Source organism: Acinonyx jubatus, chromosome E4, assembly GCF_027475565.1.
Source record: "Acinonyx jubatus isolate Ajub_Pintada_27869175 chromosome E4, VMU_Ajub_asm_v1.0, whole genome shotgun sequence".
In the NCBI taxonomy this organism is placed as follows: domain Eukaryota; kingdom Metazoa; phylum Chordata; class Mammalia; order Carnivora; family Felidae; genus Acinonyx; species Acinonyx jubatus.
The window spans coordinates 6,832,330-6,857,401 of NC_069395.1; the positions used below are offsets into that span (position 1 = coordinate 6,832,330).

Consider the following 25,072-nt stretch of genomic DNA (forward strand, 5'->3'; position numbering starts at 1 on the left):
TTTCTCTAAAACAAGGAGTTCTGGTGCAAACATCCTGAGGCCTTCCTGCAATAGAGGCCAGGCGGGGGCACCAGGGTACAGATGCCGTGCGTGCCACTCATCCCGCGCCCCAGTGCTCTGCTGGGGGAAAGCCCGACCCAGCAAAGGGCAGGTGCAGCAGGAGCCGGGTGGGTCCCGCGGGACACCTGAGCTACGGAGGGACGACGAGCGTCCGGATTGGCTCGGGTGCGGCTCCGCCCCTCGGCCTACCTCACCCCACCCGGGGCCCGGCGCCTAGAGCGCACCGCCGGCCGCGATTGGAGAAGAGCCGATGACGCGAGGGGAGCACCGTCGGGTCCTGATTGGACAGCAGCGGCGTGGGCGTGGCCGAGGAGGGCTTCTGGTTTCCACCGCTCGCGAGGCAGTGGCGGGTGCCGGCTCCGCGGCAGGGCGGCGGGGTGGGAGACCATGCGGAAAGCGGTGTTGGTCACCGGGGCGAGCAGGTGAGGCGTCCTCGGCGGTCGCGGCGGCGGCAGCGGCGGGTCAGGGGTCTCAGGGAGCAGGAAGTACGGGGCGGGCAACCGCTGGCGACCGCCCCCGGGAGCGCGCGTCCCCGGCCTTGCGCGGTGGGACCTCGCGCGAGCACCTGCCTCGCTGTTCCCGGGTCCCCGGCGCGCGACGTCCCGGCGTCCGGCCGCGCAGGGGGCTCGGTAGCCGGTGCCGGAATTGAACGTGACGGCGGAAAAGCAGCCTGGGGGTGTCGCGGGGGTCCTGTTGGTGTCCGGGACAGGGGCGCTCTCCACGCCGACCCCCGCCTCCTGCACCTGGTCCGTCTTGTAGTCCCGGTGTCCTGTCTGTGCAGGACGCTGCACCCCGGATATGTGTCGACACCCGTGAGCAGGAGGACGGGGTGGGGGTGGGGTGTGTCATTCCATCCAGCACGGAGCTGGACGCCTGCACACACTGTTACAAAGCTAACCGTCTTCTGCAAATTCCCGGGAGGCGCTCACAGCACCGTCACCGCCCGTTTCTAGTTATTCCAGGGTTGCCCGCGTGGACTCCGCCCCCTCTGCTTTCTCTTTGCACTAATGTGAAGAATGTGTGGAGGCGACACCCCCCCAGCCACTCTCCTGCCCGTTGCAGTGGGGAGGGATGAAGGCGGGGGATATGTCCAATGTCATCTAAAATCCGTCCACTCGGGGCTACCTAGCCGCATCCCTATTAGCTAAGCCAGCGTGGCAGGTGTCTGTGAGTGGCCTGGTTTAGCGTGTCCTCTCCTCAGTGCCCTAACAACGGATTCGGGGCTTCCCAAGCTGTCCTTGAAGTGACCCAGAGTTGATTTTGTATGTTTGCTTCTTTTGCATACGTTGTGATGGATGCAATTGGATAATTATCGTAAAGACCTGCTATTCTCAAGTGAGGAGGAACAAGTGTAAATACACCTGATGCTCTGTTGGCAAAGCCCAGGCTCCGGCCGCCCCCAGCCAGGCTGGTCTGAGTACTCTTCCCACCTACTGTGCAGTTTCAAATGCCTTTTCTAAGGAGTTTATCTGTCCTTGACTCGCCCTCTTTCCTGGTGCCCATCTTGTATTTCCTCTTCCTACCTTCTACTTAATCACGTTGAGTTTTTTCTCTCCTAGTGGTTATTCGAACTCGTAGTAGTTGAGAGGAACCTGCCTCCTGCCGCGGTAGTGAAAGTCCTTATCGGGAGCTGCTCTTGCCCCTGATAGTGGCCACCATACCAACGGGGCGTGGAGCCCTTGCCCTTGAGTGACCTAGACAGCAAAGTCAAACATGCACACGGGAAACAGCTCATATGATGCTCTTTTCAGCTCTTGCTGGCCATGCTCTGAATCATGTTCATGAGTGTCGTAACAAGTACAGAAGGAACCCTGCCCGCAGGTTAATCGCTGCATTGAAAGACAGCTCTCATTTGCAGTGCAGTTATTTGTGGGTGACAGCGTTTGCAGAATGAGAGAAGCAAACGGGACAGCATCCTGAGAGAGGGACTGACTGTTCAGTTGGGGTAGGGGGTTCCTTTCTTTTCATAGTTTTTGAGTCTTTTCTCCCCGCCCGGGCCCCTCATCGGAGCTCACGTTGACAAGGTCGGCTCTCTGAACCGGGGGGAAAGGCCTCTGTGGCACCGCCTGAATTAACACATGTTCCGTGTCCGAACTGACCCCCAGCGGCGTTGGCCTCGCCCTCTGCAAGCGGCTGCTGGAGGAGGACCACGAGCTGCACCTGTGTCTGGCCTGCAGGAACAGGAGCAAAGCGGAAGCGGTCCGCGAGGCTCTGCTGGCCTCTCACCCCCTCGCCGAGGTCAGCATCGTGCAGGTGGATGTCAGCGACCTGCAGTCGGTGTTCCGGGCTTCCGGGGAGCTCAAGCAAAGGTACGCCTCTTGCTGATGGGTTTTCTCTCACCTGATTGCGTCACACAGCGGCGAACAGAATATGAAAGGGTAGGGAAACCTACAAAGAAAAAGGCGCGGCGCAAGCCGTAGTCGTGCTGGGGCGATCCGTATGGAGCGACTCATCGCACCTTCGTTCTCAATCGCAATTGTGATTATCTCACGGGGATGAATTTATGAGGACGCCTTGATGTGTGGTCAGTTGCATGGGCAGCAAGGTGATTCCTTTCTGAATGCAGTTTTTGTATCTCTCCTCTGTGTCACACCTGCATGAAGTAGGTTGGACAGGTGTTGACATTTACCAGGTGAAGAGCCTGAGACGCAGAGATAAGAGGAATGTGGCTGAGAAGGTGGTTGGACTTCCTGTCGGTTGGGTTGGCCTTAGAGCCCACGTCTACATCCTATTTCTTCGGAGATTTTTTCCCCCACAGGTCCATAAAGATTTGTTCACATCGACACAGTAATTGGCGTATAACAGGTATCTGAGAAATATTTCGTGTATGAAGGAATAGGGTCCTTGGACGTATAACTCCCTAGAAAGTGTGCACAAAATCGCATACAGGTGCACAGTGCATTTGTTTTCTGGGGAAAGAAGGCATGCTTTTGTTTTGTTGTTTGTTTTTTTTGTAAATTTTAAATTCTAGGAAGAATTTATGATCCAAAAAGGTCAGGAGCCCTGCACTGGTCCGTACTGAGCCCCGGAGATATGTGGAATACTTAATTTTCAAACATTTTTGTCCTTGAGGTCCTTTTTTTTTTTAAGTTTTTTTTTAAACATTTATTCATTTTCGAGGGACAAAGAGAGACAGAGCAGTAGCAGGGGAGGGGCACACAGAATCCAGGCTCTGATCTGTCAGCACAGAGCCCGACGCAGGGCTCAAACCCACGAACTGTGAGATCATGACCTGAGCCAAAGCCAGACGCTCAGTGGGCTGAGGCACCCAGGCGCCCCTGTCCTCGAGGTCCTTAAGCCACTTTGTTTCCGTGGACAGTAAAATGATGTCCAGTAAAAACGAGGAAGGCCTTCTTGGTAAAGGCATCTACTGAAGAATGCAACTTTGTGTTTTGCGTGTGGGAATTGCTGGCCATTTGCCTGTCCCTGTTCCAAAGACACAAGGGACAGGGTGAAGGTGGAAGCCGGCCTTCTTCACCCAGCTCTTCTGGGTGCAGCCTCACCCTGTTGGGAAATCTCACTTCTCACTAGTCCTGAGCTCCTGGAATTTCCTGCCACATCATCCTTCTAAAAAACTAAGAATATCTACATTTCCTATCCCCTGCTCTTCCATAACTTTGACTTTCCAAGTCTGTGAAACCGCACAATAAAGGTATTTAAAAACCCTAGCGTCAGGACAGACGTTTCAAGCTCAAATCAGGTTTCAGGCATCGTTTTCCCCAAACCTTCTCAGCCAGCGTGTCTTTTCTGTTTTGTAGAGATTTCGTGGTGTTTCCTCACTTAGCAGAGAAGAGCCTTTGTCCTCAGTTAAGAGTAGCCCGTGCTAGTACAGTTGACTTTCGAGATTTTAAGTTGTAACGTTCATAGTATTGACTTTTCTCAGTTGCCTTCAAAGTTTCAAGATGTTTAGTTATCACAAGCTTAGTGACTTAGCATTTAGTGTGAGTTGTAGTGGTTTCGCAGGGATTTGAGGCCACAGGGCAGTAAGGTGGAAGGGAGCACGAAGGTAATACGTGTCTGCCGTCAGCATTTTGTGCAGCTTTGATGTATTTATTTCATCAGCAGAACAGCTCTTGCTGAGCTGGGTGGTGTCTCCCAAAGTTAGGAAATGATAGTTGTAGTAAGAGTCACAAATTTGGGGATGTGTGCTCGTGTCCAGACATATCCACTACTATGTCAAGAATCTCCTGGGGCGCCCGGGTGGCTCAGTCGGTTGAGTGTCCGACTTCAGCTCAGGTCATGATCTCACGGTTCATGAGTTCGAGCCCCACACTGGGCTCTGCGCTGACAGGGTGGAGCCCACTTGGGATCCTATCTCTGCCCCGACCCTGCTCATATCTGTCTGTCTGTCTCTCAAAATAAATAAATAATCTTAAAAAAAAAGGATGCCCTGCACTTAATGGCCTCAAATGGTTGTCCATGATGGTAGACCCGAGGTAAATTCAAGCCAAAGAGAGCTTGGGAAGGTCCCTTCCGTTGGCTAATTCAGCACCATTCCTGACACCTGGGTTTTCTGGCCGCGAGACTCTCTTCTGTAAGCTACGTGCAGAGGAAAACCAGTAAGAAATTGTAGTTCCATTTTATCCAGACTAGAGCACTTAATGTTCCGTCACTTAATCTTTGAGAGTGGTAAGTATGCCATTTTACTGAAGCCAGACCTGAATCTGGCATTCTGGTGCAATTTCCACCCTTTGCTAAACATTTCCTTTCCATTCCTAGCAAGATGTGTTCATGTTCTTAGATGGAAGTTTGCAAATTAGGTAACGGAACATCCAACAATAGATGGGCCCACATGACTGGTGCTTATGTGGATGGTCCAGTAGTATCCACGTCAGCATGTTTAAAAACTTTTATAACTTTTTTATTTTTGAGAGAGAGAGAGACAGACAGAGGGTGAACAAGGGAGGGCCAGAGAGAGAGAGGGAGACACAGAACCCGAAGCAGGCTCCGGACTGTCCGCACAGAGCCCGACGCGGGGCTCGAACTCACGAACCGTGAGGTCCTGACCTGAGCCAAAGTCGGATGCTCAACCGACTGAGCCACCCAGGCACCCCTTCCACGTCAGTATTTTAAACAGTAAATTTAGTAATTAGAGTCATTTGGCTGTTCATTACTTGTAGACTGATCAAGAAATGTTTGTGTGGGATCTGAATTGGTGAGCGTGGATGTATTTTAAGGTCCCAGCTTTAGTAGCTACGGCCCGTGTTGTCTTGGGCTGCACACAAGAGGGCACGGAGACCGTGTAATGCGCAGAAGTCTAGGGGATATTCTGAATATTCATGATGTCTGTGAGTGTCACGAGGGCAGGCTTGCCCCTAGCTCGAGGAGTGCACTACATTAAGTCTTACATGGGGTTTCAATATGAAAGTGCTCCCTCTAGTCCACATTTCACTGTTCTCTCCATGATGGGTTCCATGACATGTGCCTTCCCCCCATTCAGCTTCCGTAATCTCCTTGTATTCTTATGAGCCCCCCTCATCTTGTGATACAGAGGAGCCGGCCACGAACAGTGACAGGTTTCCACATGCATCTTTTGCTTTAGTAGATATCTTGGCATTCAGGTTCCAGCATTAATGGATCAGATTGGGCGATTATCAATATGATATAAATTTTACCTATCAACAGGGAAGATGTGACTCTTTTTTTTTTAATTTTTTTTTTAATGTTTATTTATTTTTGAGACAGAGAGAGACAGAGCATGAACGGGGGAGGGGCAGAGAGAGACACAGAATCCGAAGCAGGCTCCAGGCTCCGAGCTGTCAGCACAGAGCCCAACGCGGGGCTCGAACTCATGGACCGTGAGATCATGACCTGAGCTGAAGTCAGCCGCTTAACCGACTGAGCCACCCAGGCGCCCCCGTGACTCTTTAAAAAAAAAAAAAAAAAGGCAAAATGTTTCTAAGACCAGAAGGAGAGTTGGTTTAGTAGACCGAGGGTGGCCGTGTGCAGATCCTAATTGGGAGGACAGAGGTGGAAGGAGTGTTGATCTGAGATGTAACTTCAAAACCCAGCCTAGCTCCCCAAATTCTGTTTGCAGCCACCGTCAAAAAAAAAAAAAAAAAAGAATACTCAGATATTTCTTGTGGCTAAAGAGAAACCGTTGAGAAAGAAGTGGGTGTAATGTGTGATGTGTTGTACATTCCCTTCACCTGGCTGTGGCCGCTTTTTTTGGTTCAGAAAGTGTTTTCTGTCCCTCATAGGCTTTCTTTATTCCAGTTGCTCTCGGGATAATGAACCGTCTTATCGTGGTGTTTTCCTTGCAGGTTTCAGAGATTAGACTATGTCTATCTGAACGCTGGGATCATGCCCAACCCACAGCTGAATATCAAAGCGCTTTTCTCTGGCCTCTTTTCAAGGTAATGTTCAATTTCTGGATGAACCGAGTGGAAGGAACCCGTTCCTTTTTTTGCCTCGTTTTGCCCTCAGCAGGTTAAGTTAGGGGGCTGAGGGGCGGTGGACAAGAGTCGAGACAGGAAGTGTTGCAGCCGCATCATGAAAGAAAAGCATCCGTCTTTTGTGGGAGAGGCTGGAAGTCCTGGATCTCAGGGTGTTCTAGGTCTCCAGGACATTCCAAACGGCTGGATGTTTCAGAAGGTGCATTTCTAGTCTGCCTGAGTGTGATTAGCAGCAAGAACATTTCAGAATCAGGCAGCATTGTCCGCGAGACTCCAGTATCCATGAGACCTGCTTTGGAAGTATCTCCCAGCTCTGTGGCAGGTGCTTTGCCTGGTGAGCTGGGGAGCGCGCCCAGCTAAAGGTGTCCCTGGGAGATTCTCCATACGGAGTAGCACAGTGGCTCCAGAAGTGTTTGACCGTGACCTGTAGTAAGAAATATACCTTATTTTGTGACCTCGTGTACTTATAAATAGATATTCATACTCTTTTTGCATGCTCCTTACTACGTTGCTACTTTTATTTTACTTCTCTTCCATCACACACACACACGCTGGTCTTGACCTAATAAGTTGATCTCGTGGCAAATCACCGTGTTAATATGTTGGGTGCTTCAGGAATTCCCCGTAGAAAAGTAACCTGTGTAACTTTCGCACTTAAACATCAGTTTGTGCTGGGGTGAGACATTTTCCCCTTGGCATGGCTGTTATTTCCCCACAGAGGTTCACCTGCACCCCAATGCGGGAAAAGGTGAAGAGACTTTTAGCAGCAGGTTTTTTGTGTCAGGTTCCTGTTGGTGGTAGGAGTTAGAGGTATGTAAATATGTCTCTGAATTGGGAGAAAGGAAGCATTTTTGCATCTTATTATGTACTCACAGTGACACAGTCTGAGAAATCGACATTTTTATTCTTTTTAAAAAAACCTTTAGGGCGCCTGGGTGGCTCAGTCGGTTAAACATCCGACTTTGGCTCAGGTCACCATCTCACGGTTCGTGAGATCAAGCCCCGCGTCGGGCTCTGTGCTGACAGCTCAGAGCCTGGAGCCTGTTCGGATTCTGTGTATCCCTCTCTCTCTGCCCCTCCCCAGCTTGTGCTCTGTCTCTCTTGCTCTCAAAAATAAATAAAACGTTAAAAAAAAAGCCTTAAAAAAATGTTTACTTATTTTGTGAGAGACAGAGTGGGGGAGGGGCAGAGAGAGAAGGAGAGAGAGCATCCCAAGCAGGCCCTGCATGCTGTCAGCACAGAGCCCGACCCGGGGCTCAAACTCACAAACCGTGAGATCATGACTGGGGCCGAGATCGAGTCGGCTGCTTAACCAGCGGAGCCACCCGAGCACCCCACGTGTTTTTATTCCTGATGTTATAGGATCAAGGAAAATGTAGTTTTGGGGCAGGGGAGGGGCAGCAGGGAGCGGTTTTCAGGATCTTCAGTTAAAGAAGCTTTTAAAAGTCATACAATTTTCTTCTCCTGTTTCAGAAAAGTGATTCATATGTTCTCCACAGCTGAAGGATTGCTGACCCAGGAAGATCAAATCACTGCCGACGGGCTCCAGGAGGTGTTTGAGACCAACGTCTTTGGCCACTTCATCCTGGTAAAAAGACTTGAGGCTCATTTGGCTCCCATTAGTGTTGCAACCTTGAAGGCTCACATGGCTGCAGCCCAGGGCTCTTTGTTCAGCTCACAAATTCCTGGCCAGCATTAAGTCGTTGAGTACTTAAACAGGATGATCGCTGTACTCTCTGAAAACATTGCTTCCCTAAAGCAGTGTATCGATACATTAATTTTTTCTTTTGACATTGGCTCTAGAGAGTGGAGGGAGAAGTGTGGAAGAGGCACACGGCGTGTGTGTGTGTGTGTGTGTGCGCGCGCGTGCGTGCGTGCGTGCACGTGTGCGCAGAACTGTGAGAAAGCATACCAGTCCTGTTCTGAATGTTCTTTGACACTGGGCTTGGCATCAGATAGGATGGGGTGGTGGGCAAGCCGTTGTTAAATGGGAATTCATACCCGATCTTTTATTGATTGGGTTTCTTGGGTGTGATTGCGGATTCTTGGGTGTCTATACTGCATTACAGTTCCAGGCACGCGCGTGGAGCTAAGCAGGAGATGTGCAGTTTGCCTGGCTTGTTCAGGGCTCTTGCCTCAGGCTCGACCCCATGGGACAGCTTTACTGTCTGCATGAAGTAATGCCAGACCACGTTGCTGGTTGCCTGTAATTCCTTGGTGTTGGAGGGACTCCTTCTGATGCTGGTTGGCCAGCGCAGAACCTGCATTTCTGACACCTTTTTATTCGCCGCCACCTGTCTCCACCTGAAGCCTAATTTCCCTTAAAATTGGACCTCTTTCAGCACCAGCCTGTATTTGCAATAAATGAAGGTGTAGCCAAACTCTGGAACAGTATGGACCCGTTCAAAGACATGTGATAAATATTTTGCACTTCTGTGGGACAGCTTCTAGCATTTTATCGTAAAGAAGGGCTAGCGAGGCATAATGCGTATAGTGTGGTCTCGTGTATGTAAACACACAGGAGAAGATGTATCCTCACAGAGTGTAGATAAATGTGTATAATATTTCCAGAATGATACAGAGGAAGCTGGGAGCACTGGTCACCTTGATGAACTCGGGTACCAGGGTATCAGCAAGGAGGGGGACTTTCATGTTTCAGTCTATAACCTTTAGTGCTGTTTATTTAATGCGATGTGGTGTTACTTTTTCAATGGCAAAAGTTCGTTAGAACGTAAAGTCAGAACGGGATTGAATTCTTGTCTGGTCTTTGTTTTTATACCTTTGCACAGATCAGTTATCTAGTATTTCCTGTATCTTTTTATAATACTCGTTCTTTGCCCTCTTCTTGAATTATTAAATTAATCGATAATGATAGAAGATAATTATTGCTATTACGACTCTGTGAGTTTTTTGATGAATCTAGTGTTTAAAAATTAGGTTGTTCCGAAGATCAAGCATTGGGGTCATCTGGGTGAGGAGAGTGGTGGCCGTGGGCAGAGTTAGCATAGGTGTCCTGGTGACACAACCCAGCCTGTGGATCCTTTGACAGGTGGGCAAGGCAGCTGGAGTTTGGGAATTGATTTGTCTAATAAAATAATCAGGAGGCTTAGAATGCTTCCCACTCTCTTCAAATAGGTTTAAGAATCTTACCACTTTCTATGGAACACAAACTTGCATTCTAGGTTCCAGGTGTCAGTGCCTTTTATAAATGGATCCATCCCAAGTTTGATCCATATGCAACATGACCAAACTTTTAGGATCGTTACATAGAGGCAATTTCCGTGAAGTTCCAAGCACAGAGTGGTACCAGTTAACTTGATTTAATCTCGTGTTTTTGAGTTTTCTTGCTTGCATTTGATTTATTCATCACAAATGTGGATGGAGTGCATCTGGAAACTTTCCTAGGTTTTTCTTTAGTAAGTTTTTTGTTTGTTTTCCAATAGTTTGATTTACAGAATTACTGCAAATATAGTACAGAGAGTTCCTGGACCCCCAGTTTTCTGTCTCATTTAACACCTTTCCTTGATGTAGTACATTTGTTGCAATCTGAGAACCAACCTTGTTATTAGCGGGAGTCCAAACTTCATTCAGATTTCTTCAATTTTCTAAGATCCCATCTTGGATACCACAGTACATTTAGTAGCTGTCCCCTTAGGTTCCCCTTGGTTGTGACAGTTGTTCAGACTGCCCTTGGTTTTGGTGACCTTGACAGTTTTGAGGATCACTGCTGAGGTATTTTGTAGGCAGCCCTCAGTTGGGATTTGTCTGAAGTTTTTCTCGTGGTTAGACTTGAGTCATGTGTGGGAGGAGGACCACAGAGGTTAAGTACCATTCTCGTCACATAATATCAAGGGTGTGAACTGTCAACGTGGCTTATCAGCATTGATGTTCTCTTCAATCCCCTGGCTCAAGGTAGTGTCGGTCAGGTTTCTCATTGTCAAGTTCCTCTCTGGTTTTTCTCTCCTTTTCCATATTGTACTCTTTGGAAGAGAGTTAGTGTGTGTAGCTCACACTTAAGAGGTTGTGTTTGACCCCCTGAAGGGTCGATTAGCTACCTAAATTATCTGGAAGCTTTCTGCAAGAAAGATTTGTCTGTTCCCCGTTTAATTCTTTTTTTTTTTTAATTTTTTTTTTTAAACATTTATTTAGTTTTGAGAGAGAGTGAGTAGGGTCGGGGCAGAGAGAGAGAGAGGGAGACACAGAATTTGAAGCAGGCTTCAGGCTCTGAGCTGTCAGCACAGAGCCTGATGCGAGGCTTGAACTCATGAATCATGAGATCATGACCTGAGCTGAAGTTGGATGCTTCACCAACTGAGCCATCCGGGTGCCCCCCGCCCCATTTAATTCTTTATTCAATCATTTCTTGGTCGATTTGATCTCAAAAAAGCTAAAAAAAATCATTCATTATATTCACGTGGGCTTGCGGATACTCATTTCCTACTTTGAGTTGTAAATACCGTATTTTGTGCAAAAAAAATGATTTGCTCAAGTTGTGTCCCTTTGGGCCATTGGGGGTGCTCTCTGTTGGATCCTGCATGTCTTTGACGTAGCCTCATTGTCATGGTTTCCCGTTTATGTTTTGAGCATGCCCGTTCTGGCACTACACGATGCTGTGGGCTCATCGGGTACATTTTCTGCCCCAGACCTAGAATCCGCCTTTTCTCTAAGGAGATCTGGTTCCTCTTGCTGGACACTGGTATTAGAAACCAAGATTCGAGGGCTCGTTGCTATTGATGCATCAGTAGCTTCTAGGCTGATGGAGCAGGGAGAGAATCCGTGCATAGTAACCCATGTATATGTTAGTATATATTATAGTGATGTTATAGTATATGTTATAAATATTTTTATATGTAACCATCTGTGTCTTTATGAAGCTAAACATCAGTTCATCTGATGTCTCGAACTCATTTCCACATGGATCATTCTGGCCTCCTCTCTCGCGTGTCTGTAAGAGCCGCCCCGGCAACGACCTACCTGTTCAGTCGCAGCATACATTTATAGTAGTTTCCCGGTTGTTACCCTGTATGCCTCCGGTAGATTTTGATCCATTTTTTGTTCCTTTTTTGTTCTTTTTTAAATCTCCTTCAGATTCAGGAACTGGCACCTCTCCTCTGTCACAGTGACAGTCCTTCCCAGCTTATCTGGACATCGTCTCGCAATGCGAGGAAATCGAATTTCTGCCTCGAGGACATCCAACACAGCAGAGGCCAGGAGCCCTACAGCTCCTCCAAGTACGCGGTTGACCTGCTCAGCGTGGCTGTGAACAGGAACTTCAACTCGCGGGTGAGTCCTGTCTCCGTGACGCAGAAATGGCAGGGTGGCGATTTCTGAACTACAGTTGATTTTCTGGTCACCTTGGCTTTCTGTTAGAAGATGCGGTACTGTTTCTTGAGCAGGATTGCCGTGAAGACAAGAGAAGACATGAATAGGAGTGACAGGTGGTGCGTGTCAAAGTTTTAGGGCAGAGATAATTAGCTCCTGGCCTTGGGTACACGGGCATTCATTCGCCGTCCCGTAGCTCCTCAGCAGCTCTGGCTTCCGCAGCAGAGCGGGACCCACGAATGATGCGAGTACCTACTATGAAGCACCTGCTGCGTTTCAGGTGGTGTATCTTTACCTGTGTGTGTCATTCAATGCCTTTCCTGTCCCAGGGACAGTGCGGACAGTAGGTCTGAGTATCCCCATCTTCAGATGAGGGTTAGGTGATTGCCCCCAGCCGTCACGCACAACTCGTTACTAATGGTAGAGCTCAGAGTTGAGCCCAGGGCCGTGTGACTGTAGGGTGGAATTTTCCCACTAAACCATGCTGTGTCCCAGTGTCTGCCATATCAGGTGCTACAGGACAGCCAGGGGTGACAAAGCCTTCTGCACAGTGGGCTTGGGTGACGCTCCAGAGCTCTGTCTTTATGAGGACGCTGGGTTTAGGGGGTGTGTCTTTGCAGAAGGCAACCCTTGTCAGTCTCGCTGGCTCCTTGTGGCCTCTGTGGTCTGGAACTCACTGCTGCTCTGAATGTCTCTCTTGTTCGGGTCTAAAATCTTAACTGAAAATCTCCAGTCTTTCCCATGGCATTTTCCTTTGTTTGCTTTGACTCTGCTGTTTGAGTGTGGGACTGTGGGGAAATTTAATTCCACTAATATTTACAAAAGACCTACCGCGTGTAGGGCACTGGGCCAGGCTTAGGGTTGCAGAGAAAGGAGAGAGAAAAAGATAACCAAGGAGCTGTCTGCCCTTGCCGGACCTTCTCTGATGATACGTCAGAAATAGTCTAAGACTTTTTTTTTTTTTTAATTTATTTATTTCTGAGAGAGAGCACACGCAGGAGAGAGGCAGAGAGAGGGAGACAGGATCCGAAGCAGGCTCCGCACCGTCAGCGCAGAGCCTGATGCAGGGCTCGAACTCGTGAACTCTGAGATCGTGACCTGAGCCGAAATCAAGAGTCAGCCAGTTAACCGACTGAGCCACCCAGGCGCCCCCATAGTCTGGGCCTTCTGTGATAGTCTAGACCTGGTTTATTCTGGAATGGACACCTTGTCAGGTGGAGCTCTCTCTTCTGTGGTCCGGGTCCTAGAACCGTGCCTCTCAGTGAAGAGTCGAAGCTGAGAACATTCCCCTAGAACTGGATTGGAATCCTTGGACAAATTATCTCATCTCCCCGTGCCTCAGTTTCCTCATCTGAAAAACAGTGCCTGCTTCACAGATTCGTTAGGAGGGTTGAAGAGGGGCCGGATGTGATGCAGTCGCAGCTGTGGTCTCTGAATGCGCTTGTGCGTGCGCGCGTCTGCACGTGTGTGCACACGAGGGTGTGCCTGCCCACACGCACCTGTCGGGTTTGCAGGTGTGTGCAGATGTGAATGTGATCGTGTAGGTGGTGTGTGCACGTGTGGAGGTGCCCCGGGTGTACAGAAGGCGTGTGGTCTATGTGTGTGCACCTGTGCTGGTACGTGTTTGTGTGGCCATCATCATCAGGATTATTATTGTTATTCTTATTTCTTGAGTTCGTGTGTTGGTCTAGTTGTTGGCCCCCTTCTGAGGTTCCTTGAGGTGTTTAAAAAGTTGTCACAACTGCTTGTTTCTGGCAGCCCCTTTTGGGGACAAGGTCAGAGTGGATTAGCTGCTCTTTTCGTAAAAGGCTCTGGGATTTTGCGTATGTTTTAATTGTCCAGTAAGCTTTGGGATTTCATCTTTTACAAGAAAGGGAGTTTTGGCTAATGCTGCTGCCTTCTAACGTCTGTATGATTGGTTTTCCTTTTTTTTTATATATACATTTATTTATTTTTGAGAGACAGAGAGAGACAGAGCATAAGTGGGGGAGGGGCAGAGAGAGGGGAGACCCAGAATCTGAAGCAGGCTCCATGCTCCGAGCTGTCAGCACAGAGCCCGATGCGTGGCTCGAACCCACGGACCGCGAGATCATGACCTGAGCCGAAGTCGGACGCTTGACCGACGGAGCCACCCAGGCGCCCCGGAAGAACTCCATCCTTTTAAAGGCTTGTAGCACTGGAAATGCTGGCGGGTTCGTGCAGGCTACCTGGTAGAGTTTAATCGTTCATTAATGACCCGTCACACGAGTCTGCGAACCACTCAGGTCCTCACAGCTGATTCCCTGTGATGTGTGGGGGGACCGTGTTCTTGGACGAGGCTGCCTCCTTGTTTGTTTCTTTTGTTGCTCAACGTTAGAACATCACGTGTCTCAGGGACCTTGGGTTTCAGTTCACAGGTTTCTTCGCTTAGGACTGAGTAGGCCCTGACTTCCTAGCTAGTTGCCAGAATAAGAAATCCTCCTCAGCTATCTGCGGGGGGGGGGGAAGCTATGTTACTTTCCTGGGAAGAATTTAGGGTCGCTGATGAGTCCAGACTCTTAACTGTTTTCAGGGGACCTTTGGTGGACCACAGGATCCCCGGGCATTGGATTGTCTGTGTCAGGCGCCATCAGACCTCTGCCGCTCTGAATAAAGAAAGCAAAACTCTAGCTTCTGTTACCCAGGGCGCTTTCTGTCCACTGACCAGCTGGTGGTACACTGATGTGTCCTATTTCCTTTTAAAAGAAAACATAAAATTACAAGCGAGAAAAGTAGGAGTTAAAATGGTCAGCAGCTACGTGAGGTAAAATGTAGTAAAAATTGACCTGAATAAACTAGCAAGACGAATCCCAGTGCTCCAGGGATTAGTAAAGGCCGCACAGGGCCCTTCCTGGTAGCTGGGCTCTCTTCTTAGGGCAGATCTTTCTAAAATGACAGGTGCCGGGCTAGGGAGCTGATGGAGGGCTGGCTGTGCGAGGGGTGTCTTTGTGGCGCCACACGCAACCCTCCATTCCCCTCTCACGGCACGAGCTCCCCCCTCGAGCTAGAGGTGTGCTTCTTCTGTGCCTGCGGGGGGCAGACCCAGGCTTTTAGGTTTGGCTGTCTGTGACGTGTAGATCAGAAACTTCTTGAAGGCAGACACCGTACTGGAAATGTCTTCATCTTCAGGACTTACTACGATCAATAAACTGGCCTTCGATGACGCCAACACGTCACAGACTCGGGTAACCAGATCCTGCTTTTCTCGGGTAATGGCCTCTAGTGTGGCTGTTCTTTGTACTGGGAGTTTCTTGAGAGCAGAGAAGTGCCTCTCCGTAGCGAGCTCTCCGCACGTGATTCTTACGCCGGAATGGCTTGCCCACCTTCGAGGGCAGCTCAGAGCACAAACCCTCCGCGCCCTGGCTTCCTGGCTCATTGGTGTCTCTCCTGATTCAGGAGCATGTAGATGGGCTGCGTTGGTATGCACGGAATTTGAGTCTTACGACTGCTCCTGTCTCTGCTCCCAGGGTCTGTATTCCAGTGTGGTGTGCCCGGGTACCATGGTGACCAATATGACGTGTGGAATTCTCCCTCCCTGTGTGTGGACACTGCTGACGCCAATCATATGGCTGGTGAGTGACAGACGCTTCTGCTCCTACTTTCCCTTCGACTTGGGACCCAAAAGGTGTGTTTAAGGGTTGGGAAATGATCTAAGCAGTTGAACCGGAAGGTGGCAGGGTTTCACGTCGTCGGAGGTTCCTTAGTAAGGAAGCTCTACGTCTCCCGCAGCACCACCCATCTGAATGGCCCCTTGTCTTTAAGGGAATGAGCCCTTGATCATGCATCGTAGCTCCCAAGAGTTCTGGGATGGCATAATTTGGGGAAATCTGTGTTAGGTGACGTTAAAGTGGATTTCTCTGAGCCGTCAATGCATTGAAAGTTCCCACAAGAAGGGAATGGCTGTGCATTGTGTGACCACGGAACCACGTTTTTGCTCATTTGTTTTTGTTTTGTGCTTTGGGCATGTGGCAGGACCAGAGCTTCCACAGCTCACGTTAGAAAATGCTTGCTTACAGGAAAGGTTTCTCTCTCGCAGAGCTCTGGCAGAAAACGTCCCTCTGTTGTGGCAGGCAAGGGGAAAAGATGAGAAGGAACTACGCCTCCGTGTTAAAAGCGGCTGGCTCAGAGTGATGGCGATTATGTGATATTTCTCTTCTAGACTTGTGATACTTAAGTGTTCAGTGGTACGAAATGCAAGTTAACCTTTTTCAGTATGTGAATGAATAATGCTTTGGTGACTCTTCTAAACCACCACAAAATGACTGTCGTTTTCTTTTCCTCAGCTTCGCTTTTTTGCAAATGCTTTCACTCTGACACCGTACAATGGAACAGAAGCCCTGGTAGGTCACTAGAGTTGCAGTAGCTTGGACTTGGACAGTCGCTAAGCAGATACAAATGTATTTACGTACGTGTTTTAAATGTTTACTTATTTTTAAGAGAGAAGGAGTGCGAGCGGGGGAGGAGCAGAGAGAGGAGGGACAGAGGATCCGAAGCGGGTTCCGTGCTGACAGCAGAGAGCCCGATGTGGGGCTCGAACTCACGCACCGTGAGATCGCGGCCTGAGCCAAAGTCGGATGTTCAACCGACTGAGCCACTCAGGTGCCCCAGAGCGGATATAAATTGCAGCTCACTGATAGTGGAAACAATCTCAACAGGAACGACAGGCTGTGTAAATCATCAGCGTCCTGTTTTGGACTAAGGGGGACCATAAGGCCGAGTGCAGAGTATTAGGAGTGAAGTTTAAGTTTAGTATCCACCGTAGCCCTGGATACCATGGTTGTGGGGACAGCAAGCAAAGTCCGCCAACAGCTAGAGAGCAGAGCAGCGGAATACTACAGGGGCAGGCAGAGCAGGATGGTCGCTGGGCCCTCGGTTCCATGGAGAAGGTCATCTTGCAGGCCAAGAGTACAGGCGACACAGTCCAACTCCCGTTTCCTTATACGAAGATTCTCTTTCCTCTGTTTAAATATTAGAGAATCGGTTTGTTGCTTGTTAGAAAACCAGTGCATTTCCTTAAATCACACGTGACAAGTGGATCCCGTGTGGGAGACATGATTAACTACGCAAGTGCTGTCTCTGAGGGTGTGTCAACCCAGGGCCCAAGGGTGCCCTCTGCTAACGGATCCGAATTGTCACACGAGATGAAGCTTATCTGTCCTCTGTCACTGTAGTGCTTGTACTTAGCAGCCTCTTAAATCTTGGCTGAGTTGAAATTAACCAAGGAAAACATGAAAGAAATTGGTTGCCACCCTTGTTTTGGTAAACGTTGCAGAAATGAATGCATTTATTATAGGGACGCAAGTTGATTGTAGAAGCAAGTGCTTTTAAGCCACTTTTAATGAGTCCTTAATATATTTGCCAAAGCATTAGAGACAATGTGATTACTCATTCACATCCCAGATACTGAAAATCAGGTGTGGCGGTCAAGTATATACTGAGCGTCGGCGGTGCAAGGAACACTTAGAAGACAAAACCTCCAGGTACTAAGGCACTTAGAGTCGTATTTGGAAAAAAAGAGAATGTCGAAAATAAAAATAGGCGAGAAAATAAGACGTTCTGTCATCGGGTGGTAAGTCCTCGGACTAATCACCGGGGGATCAGTGGGAGCCAGGCTGGTTGAAGCAGGCTTTGCTTCCTTGGTCTGGGCTCTGAGGGATAAGTTGGCTCTGGATAGGACAGCGTGACCCACGTCACAGTTTAAAGAAATCTGTTGTGACCCTGCTGTTTTTTCCTAAAATGTCGATGGATGAGTCACTATCCCCCTGACTGCCATTTAGTGATGGTTGTAGATGCTGGTGGATGTGGATGGATGGGGATTTGGGTACAGCGCACGTGCAGGAAGGATCTCAGGTGAGATTCACCTCCTTACGTGGGCTAAGCCGGAGTGGCCGAAAGCACAGTGGTTGAGGGCATGGACTCTGGAATTCTACGGATTCTCTTCAGATCCCACGTCTCCGGTTTCTGGCTGCGAACGCCGGGGCACATGTTTTCATTTGCTTTTATCATTATCTGCAAAACAGGAATTCCAGGCACGGACGAGAGGACGCTTTACTATAAAGGGTTTTGTGTGTTTCAGCGTTAACGATTTCAAAGAAAACTGTCCTAATGAAAACAGTATAGTTCTGGCAGGTGCATGGACAGGTCAGTGGAGTAGAATAGGAAATTCAGGACAGGCCCCCAGCACACAGGCATCTAGTATATGGCAACGATGGCCTTCCAAATTAGTGGGAGAGAGGGGTTATTCTGGAAATTGTGCCAAAAAATAGAATAGGATCTTCATACCTCACACCCAAATAAAACTCTAGATAAATTCAAAGATTTACACACGACGGAGTTAAAATATATAATGACTAGAAGGAAATATGGGGGACGTTTCTAAATCGTCTAAGAGTGTGGGGGCGTCCTTACTCCCAGGAACAGACTGAACATTTTGATTAAATAAAAGTAACCAAATTTTGTGTGACCCAAATCCTCACTGTAAATCTACTCCAAAGACTAACCACGATGCCCAAGAAAAGGTACCTGGCACTCATATCACAGTAACAGGTTAAGTTTCTTCCTGGTTAAGGAGCTTCAACAGTCCAGAGAAACAACAACCTATTGGAACAGTGGGCAAAAGGTGTAAACAGAGAGTTCTTAAACTGTCTTAATCGCACGGAAAGGTGCTCGACCTTACTCATACTAGGAGGCAGCCCCCTTAAGGCTGTAATGAGATGGTTTCTCAACTCTGATCAGCAAAGATTAGAAAGTTTGGTACCGCACTGTCCTGTCAGGGGCGTAGAGAGAGAGCGTTGTCCCATCTAGCCAGGGGGAGGGTTGACTGACGTAGCCTGGATCAAGGACTGTTGGGCAAGATCATTCAAAATAACACACGCACGTCCCCTTGACCCAGAAATTCCATCATTGGTATTTATCTTACAGATGTTCTCAGACTTAGATCATTCGCTACAGCGTGGTTTGTACTAGCAGAGGCTGGAGACCGCGTGTATGTCCATCCTTTGGAAATTGATTGTGTACATTACATCCTTGATTGATTGTGTCAATTTCCATCCATGAGATAGAACACTGTTTCTTTAAAAAAGAATGAAACAGCTCTCTATTTACCGAGTTGAAAATATCTCAAAGGGCCTATTGTTCAAATCAAAATGGCAAAGTATCGAATAGTATACATTTGGCTTCCATTTGAGTAAGGGAAAAGAATATACAAGCTTTTAAGCAAATACCTTTTCTTTGGAGGAATATGTAAGATACTAGCTTGCTTCCAGAGGGGAGAGCTAGGTGGCTGGAAAATTGTGAAGGTAGGGAGACTTACTTTTTACCAGTACATCTCCTGAGTGGTGTTCACGTTCAGGCCTATTAAGAACGTGAAATAACGTAACAATATATCGTGTACTTACCGTGGCATGAGCCGAGTATCAACTCTGAAAAAGCCTGTCTCTATGCTGTGAACTTCAATTTGGGATTAAGGGGAGAGATGGCTAAAACACAAGGGGTTTTTGCTTTAAATAAATTTTCAAAGAGGACCATTAAGCAGATGGCCCTACTTCCTTCAGGGTACAGTAGTGGTTCATGAAGACGTTACAGTTCGCTGATGATATTCAAGAGAAGGTTTAGAGTTTGTTTGGAGCTTGGTAAAGTGCTGATTATCAATCCCCACCAGCCTCACTCATGTCGGGCAGAAGAAGAAAAGAATCATGGACACCCTCTTCCTTCCTAGGTATGGCTTTTCCACCAAAAGCCCGAGTCTCTCAATCCCCTGACCAAATACCTGAGCGCCACCACTGGCTTTGGAAGCAATTACGTAATGACCCAGAAGGTAAATGTGTTTACACTGTGGCTCGGCTGCCGAACTGGCCCTCACGGCGTCCCGGCTTCCCTTCCCTCGTTTCCCGTTCTGGTCACTGGCATCTCACTGGCCTGTTTTCCTTTCCATCTGCTCCCTCCTGCCTCCTGCCTCCTGCCTCCGGGCCTTTGCATGTCCTCTGCCTGAATGTCTACCTCTTCTTTCAACTGACGGACAATTTCTGCTTACGCTTGAGACCTCGGCTTGTCCCTCAGCCCTGTGTGACCCGGTAGACCAGGTCCAGTGCCTCCGTCGTAGGCTCTCTTGACATCTCATACCTCTTCTGTGTAGGATTCATTCAACGTCGGACTTCTCTGTCCAACTGTAAGCTCTGTGAGCAGGAGGATTATACCCCCTTTTCGAGCACGTTGCCTCGCATGTGATAGGTGCTCAATAGATGTGCTGCAACTTGGGTGAAACATGAAGCGTCTGAGTGAAGTTAACTTCCCTTTGGGTGTTCAGTTCTGCTCGCGACAGTTACTGGCTTCCGTGCATTGGTATTTTCAGGAGGCACGGGATGAACTGTGGGAAAAAAAACCCAGAGTGCTGTTTTTTAGACTCCGTATAGTCTTCCAGAAAGAAGTCACACATGGAGTGACATATGAGAAAATAGGGAAATTTCTTCTGAACTTACAGAACTATTTTTGTTGTATTTTTGTCCCTGTTAGCAAGGTTTATTCCAGCCTCCCATTTCCCACTGCCTCATTTACGTGGGAGGCATTGGCATAAAATAAAATGAGATGGAGGCAAACCAGTTACCCCAGCGACGACGTCGCATAATCGGCAGTGGTCTTGTCTGTGTGAGGAACATGAGGCCTGAGGGGACTGTGCTCTCGCTTCCCATGGTGTCTGTTTACTAACAATGAACCTCTGAACCTCCAGCGTTTTCCAAAATATGCCCTGTGGGATTCTGGTTCCTTGAGAAGATTTGCAAAAAGCAGTTTGTCAGCCAAGTTTGAGAAATGCCTTGTATTTTATTCCCCCTTTTCCGAGGCCTCCACGATGCACACTGGCCCAGGACAGGCTCTGAGAAGTTGCTGCAGTTCGTGTGTGTGTGTGTGTGTGTGTGTGTGTGTGTGATGTCTCATCCTGCTGTTTCTGTTTCCTGACTCTATGACTTATTTTTCCCTTCAAATTTTATGTAACACTTCATAGTATCCTGAAGAAGAAATCCTTGGGAATTCTATTGTAAGTTAGTAAGCTTCCTTGTTTACAAATTTTTGTTTTCTTTAACATTTGTTCAGTTTTGAGAGGCAGAACATGAGCAGGGGAGGAGCAGAGAGAGAGAGGGAGACACAGAGTCCAAAGCAGGCTCCAGGCTCCGAGTTGTCAGCTTCAGTGCCCCACACGGGGCTCGAACCCACGAGCCACGAGATCATGACCTGAGCTGAAGTTGGATGCTTAACCGACCGAGCCACCCAGGCGCTCCAATAAGCTTCCTTTTAAAAAGGCCCTTAGAGGGAATGCCTTGTTTATGAACGGGGAGAAAATGTTTAATTCCATACACCAAAATATTTTACTGGCATTTCATTGAAATGCATTGAAGAAAGTGTTTTAAATGTTGATTAATTCAGAGAAGTCAGCTTTCTCCTCTGTTCAGAGGTGGGGTTGAAGGAGATCTCGAACACCTCTAACAGTTCCAATATGGAAAAATGCTTGACAGGGTTTAAAATGAATGTAAATGTTATTTCCAGAATGTTAGGTTTTCTTTGATTTTCAGCCTCTCAGCTCTGGGAAGAAAGAGACTGTTTTTTTTTCCGAAGTTTAGGCTCGGTGTTGACCTGAAAAGAGACACCACTTTATTTTATAGGGGGTGAAAGCTTGCTTTTACATACAGTGTATCACTTAAAACAGAAGAGTGTGAAATAACAGCAGGTTAAACAAGATGAAAGCTTAGATTTCTTGCGCGTAAAAGCAGTTTTGGAGAGAGGTAGTGTTGGGCCGGTATGGCACCCCCCAAACTGTCAGGTCCCCAGGGTCCTTCCGTCACCCCTCTACCGTCCATAAGGTGTGACGTTCATTCTTATGGCTCAAGAGAGCAGTACAGAAGCAGGGAGAAAGGAAGGGATGCCCATGCCTGTAAAGGAGACTCCTGGGCAGTACGACATGCTTCCACTCAGACCTCGCTGGCCAAAGCGTGAATGCATGGCACCCAGCGTCTTCAATGGAGCCTGGACATGTGGGCTTTTATCTGGAGGGCAGTGCACGCAGCTGAAACTCGGGCTCCGTATGAAAGAAGGTGGACATTGGGTAGATGGCGGTTTGAGTTCAAAAAAAATCTTTTGATCTTTCTGTTTTGTCCTTATATGATAGTCGGTTGATGTCTTCTGTTACTGGATGCACAGGGGTTAGCGGGGAGAGAAAAACCAGACCTTTCAGTCTTGCTGGGCAAGGGCAGCGTCGGTAGGTTTGGTGCGTGTTGGAGTTTGGTCTTAACACGTCCTCAGGATCTCAGAGTCGGAAACCCCAGCCCTGTCCTCCCGGCCCTGTTCTCTTGTTTCCGGTTCTCTAATGTATGTTAAAGGCCTTCCTTTTACACAGAGCCCATGTGTTTCATTTTTCCTCTCTGGTCATCGCTGTCTTCGCTTCTTTTCTAGATGGACCTAGATGAAGACACCGCTGAAAAATTTTACCAAAACTTACTGGAACTGGAAAAGCACGTTAGGGCCACCATTCAAAAAAGAAATCATCAGAGCTGACCGTTATCCCCTCAGAAACACTGTGTGCCTTCTGTGCATTCTGGACTTCCGTTGAGTTGGATGATGTGCACTTTTGGGAGACCATGAACTAGAAGGGTCTCTTTTCCTTCCTTTCAGGATTCTAAGACTGTGTGTGTGTGTGTGTGTGTGTGTGTGTGTGTGTGCGTGCGCGCGTGTGTGCGTGTGTGTGTACCCATGAGAAAAAGATGGGTAAGTAAAATATCAGTTAGATAGTCTCCAGGATGGTGTCACAGCAAAATTGTGCGAGGGTCACCCAACCAAGTATGTGCTCATTGGTTCTGCCAACTGGAGCCCAAGGCCCATGGCGTGGGATGAGGTGTGGACCCGAGTAGCCGTGACACAGGCACTCGCTGGTCTTCCACTTGGCCTGCTCGAGCAGGAGAAAGTACTGGTCACCCTCTGAGCGGTAATCTGAGCTCTGTCCCTTTTCTTGTGAATAGTTTTCTTAGGTCTTGTACCCGATTTCTTCCTCCACATGCTGCTTCTAAAAATCCTGACGTCGTTAGAATCCTAACAGTCCTAATACAGATACCCATGTGGTTCATCGCAGGAACAGAAGTGTCTTTGTGTTTGCACCACTTGAATCCTGTCTTCTTTTGAAAGTGTCTTTTACTGATGTTGAGGTGGCCTGTGTTAATACCGCGCCCGACCCTTAGCACCATTTGCAAATTGGTTCATTACTGACCAACCTGTGTTCGTGCTTATATTTTAGCGTAGGCACACTTGCAGCAAAACGTGATTTACTCAAGTTGTTTCAAATTTTCCAATTGAATAATTGCCGGTGAGCTATCTGCTGGTGTCAGCAGCAGCTGGAAGTAGTTAGGACTCAAGTTTGCGTGATGTGAAGACAAAATGCTATGAGACGCCTAGGTGTTTTTGCCCCGAATACAACCAGCACCCTACCTGGATTGTAATATAGCGAGCAAAAGTTTGAATGACTTAATAAAAGCAAAACAGGTTCTAGAAATGTCATTTCTATACATTCTCAGTACGGATTTTGGTTATGGTTTCTCTAATTTTGTTGCTAGAGATGCCGTTGATGCCGTTGAACATTCTGTGCGTGAAGAGAAGGACCGAATGGTTCTGCCCGCCCCCCAGTGTCTTTGGGGTTGGAGAGTGGAGGGCAGGCTGGGTTGAACTCTCGCAGCCACTCCCACTGCAAGTTTGCAGGAAGCACTTTATTGTGGATCTCGGGCTCCACATCAGGGAAGTGGAGTAGTTAGCGTCCTGCTTCCTGTGGTCACGGGTGTGGAGGGACATTAAATGCAATAACACATGGGAATGAATAAAGAGCATTTTTTGAGAATGGTGACAGTATGTTTTTTTTTAATGTTTATTTTGAGAGAGAGAGAGATGGAGAAAGAATGTGAGCGGAGGAGAAGGGGAGAGGGGAGGGAGAATCCCAGGCAGCCTCCACGTGGGGCTCGAACTCAAACTGTGAGGTCATGACCTGAGCCAGAATCAAGAGTCGGATGCTCAACCGACTGAGCCACCCGGGCGCCCCAACCATACAGTTTTTATCAGAGATGAACAGGCCGGAACATCCTGGTTCAAATGGTGCCGCGTACCGTGATGACTGTCCGTGTCCCATCTGACTGAGAATTGGTTGGCAGCATCCAGACCAGCAGGATGGTACCAGGGGAAGAGTGTGGATTCTGGGGCTGGGCGGACACTGGATCAAATTTGGGTTCAGTCATTAGCTAACTTAACGACTTAGGGCAAATCTCTTCCATTTATACCTGGATTTAACTACAAAATATTTAATATTGCTACCAGTGTGACCTCGAAGGATTGTCAGACTATATCCTAGTAGATGCACAGTCAGCACAAACTATTATTTATTTCTGTTCTACAGGAAGTGCCCCAGAGGAGACTTGAAATATGAACTAAATCCCGGTATCCTGCCATTTATGATGCGTCAGTGGGTTGGGGCTCTGCATATTTTCTGAGCCATTTTATCAGGTTTCTTTGAAACAGAGAACAAATCACGGCTCCCCTGGCCCCCACCAAGTACATACCCCAAGTGGCATACCTCAACAATTGGTTCTTGTCATTAAATCGTCTCAGATTTCACTGTCTCTGTATCTGAACGTGGCTACTAGATTGAAGAAGATTCAACTACTGGGAAGTTGGGCTCCAGGAGATGCCTGAGCTTCCTCTTCTAAATGGCTGATCAGATTTCTGTGGACTGGTGCATTTATTCCGATTTCCATGACGGGTTCAACATGAGTAGTTCATTCATGGTGCAGGTATGTTTGGGGCGCTGGCTCTGCCCCAGGCCCTGTTGGGTTTTGAGGATGTAAAGTGAGCATGTGGGCGATAGAATGGGGATTCCCAAATGCATTTAATAGGTGTTCCCAACAGAAGGAATTGAGAAATGGGAAAAAGGCAATATTTGAAGAGAGAAGAGCTGAGCATTCGTCAGAATTGATGGCAGCCGTGATCACAGGAGACTGGGGGGAAATGACAAGTCTCAAACCCAAACAAACTTAGACACAGTAAACCGGAGAGACCCCGAGAAGCTGGCTTGCCAATCAGAGAAAAGAGATTACCAATGAGAGTTCATGAGACTGACAGCAGATTTCTTCCAGGGTTATGTTCGAGAAGACAGGAAAATAGTAAGCACTGAGTGACATTAGACCCATCTGAACTGTAACTCAGGAGTGAGGCTGAAATAAAATTTGAAGACAAAAGTTGCAAGTTGATCTCTAACC

At 48.1% G+C, this 25,072-nt stretch overlaps 1 protein-coding gene across 11 annotated transcripts in view; it reads left to right on the forward strand.

The window, feature by feature from the left end:
* Positions 1-337: 337 nt before the first annotated feature.
* Positions 338-25,072, forward strand: part of HSD17B7 (hydroxysteroid 17-beta dehydrogenase 7) — a 71,841-nt gene continuing 47,106 nt past the window's right edge. For 6 of the 11 annotated variants that reach the window (XR_008293373.1, XR_008293375.1, XR_008293376.1 and 3 more), the window contains exons 1-7: positions 338-482; positions 2,166-2,369; positions 6,324-6,416; positions 7,929-8,043; positions 11,544-11,738; positions 15,263-15,367; positions 16,079-16,135. Coding sequence is in view for 4 of the 11 variants with exons in the window: in XM_027075052.2 (XP_026930853.1) it covers positions 448-482; positions 2,166-2,369; positions 6,324-6,416; positions 7,929-8,043; positions 11,544-11,738; positions 15,263-15,367; positions 16,079-16,135; positions 19,513-19,611; positions 22,236-22,337 (1,005 nt within the window). In the remaining 7 variants the exon portion in view is untranslated. The other 5 variants (XM_027075052.2, XM_027075054.2, XM_053209799.1 and 2 more) reach the window with 5 other exon arrangements.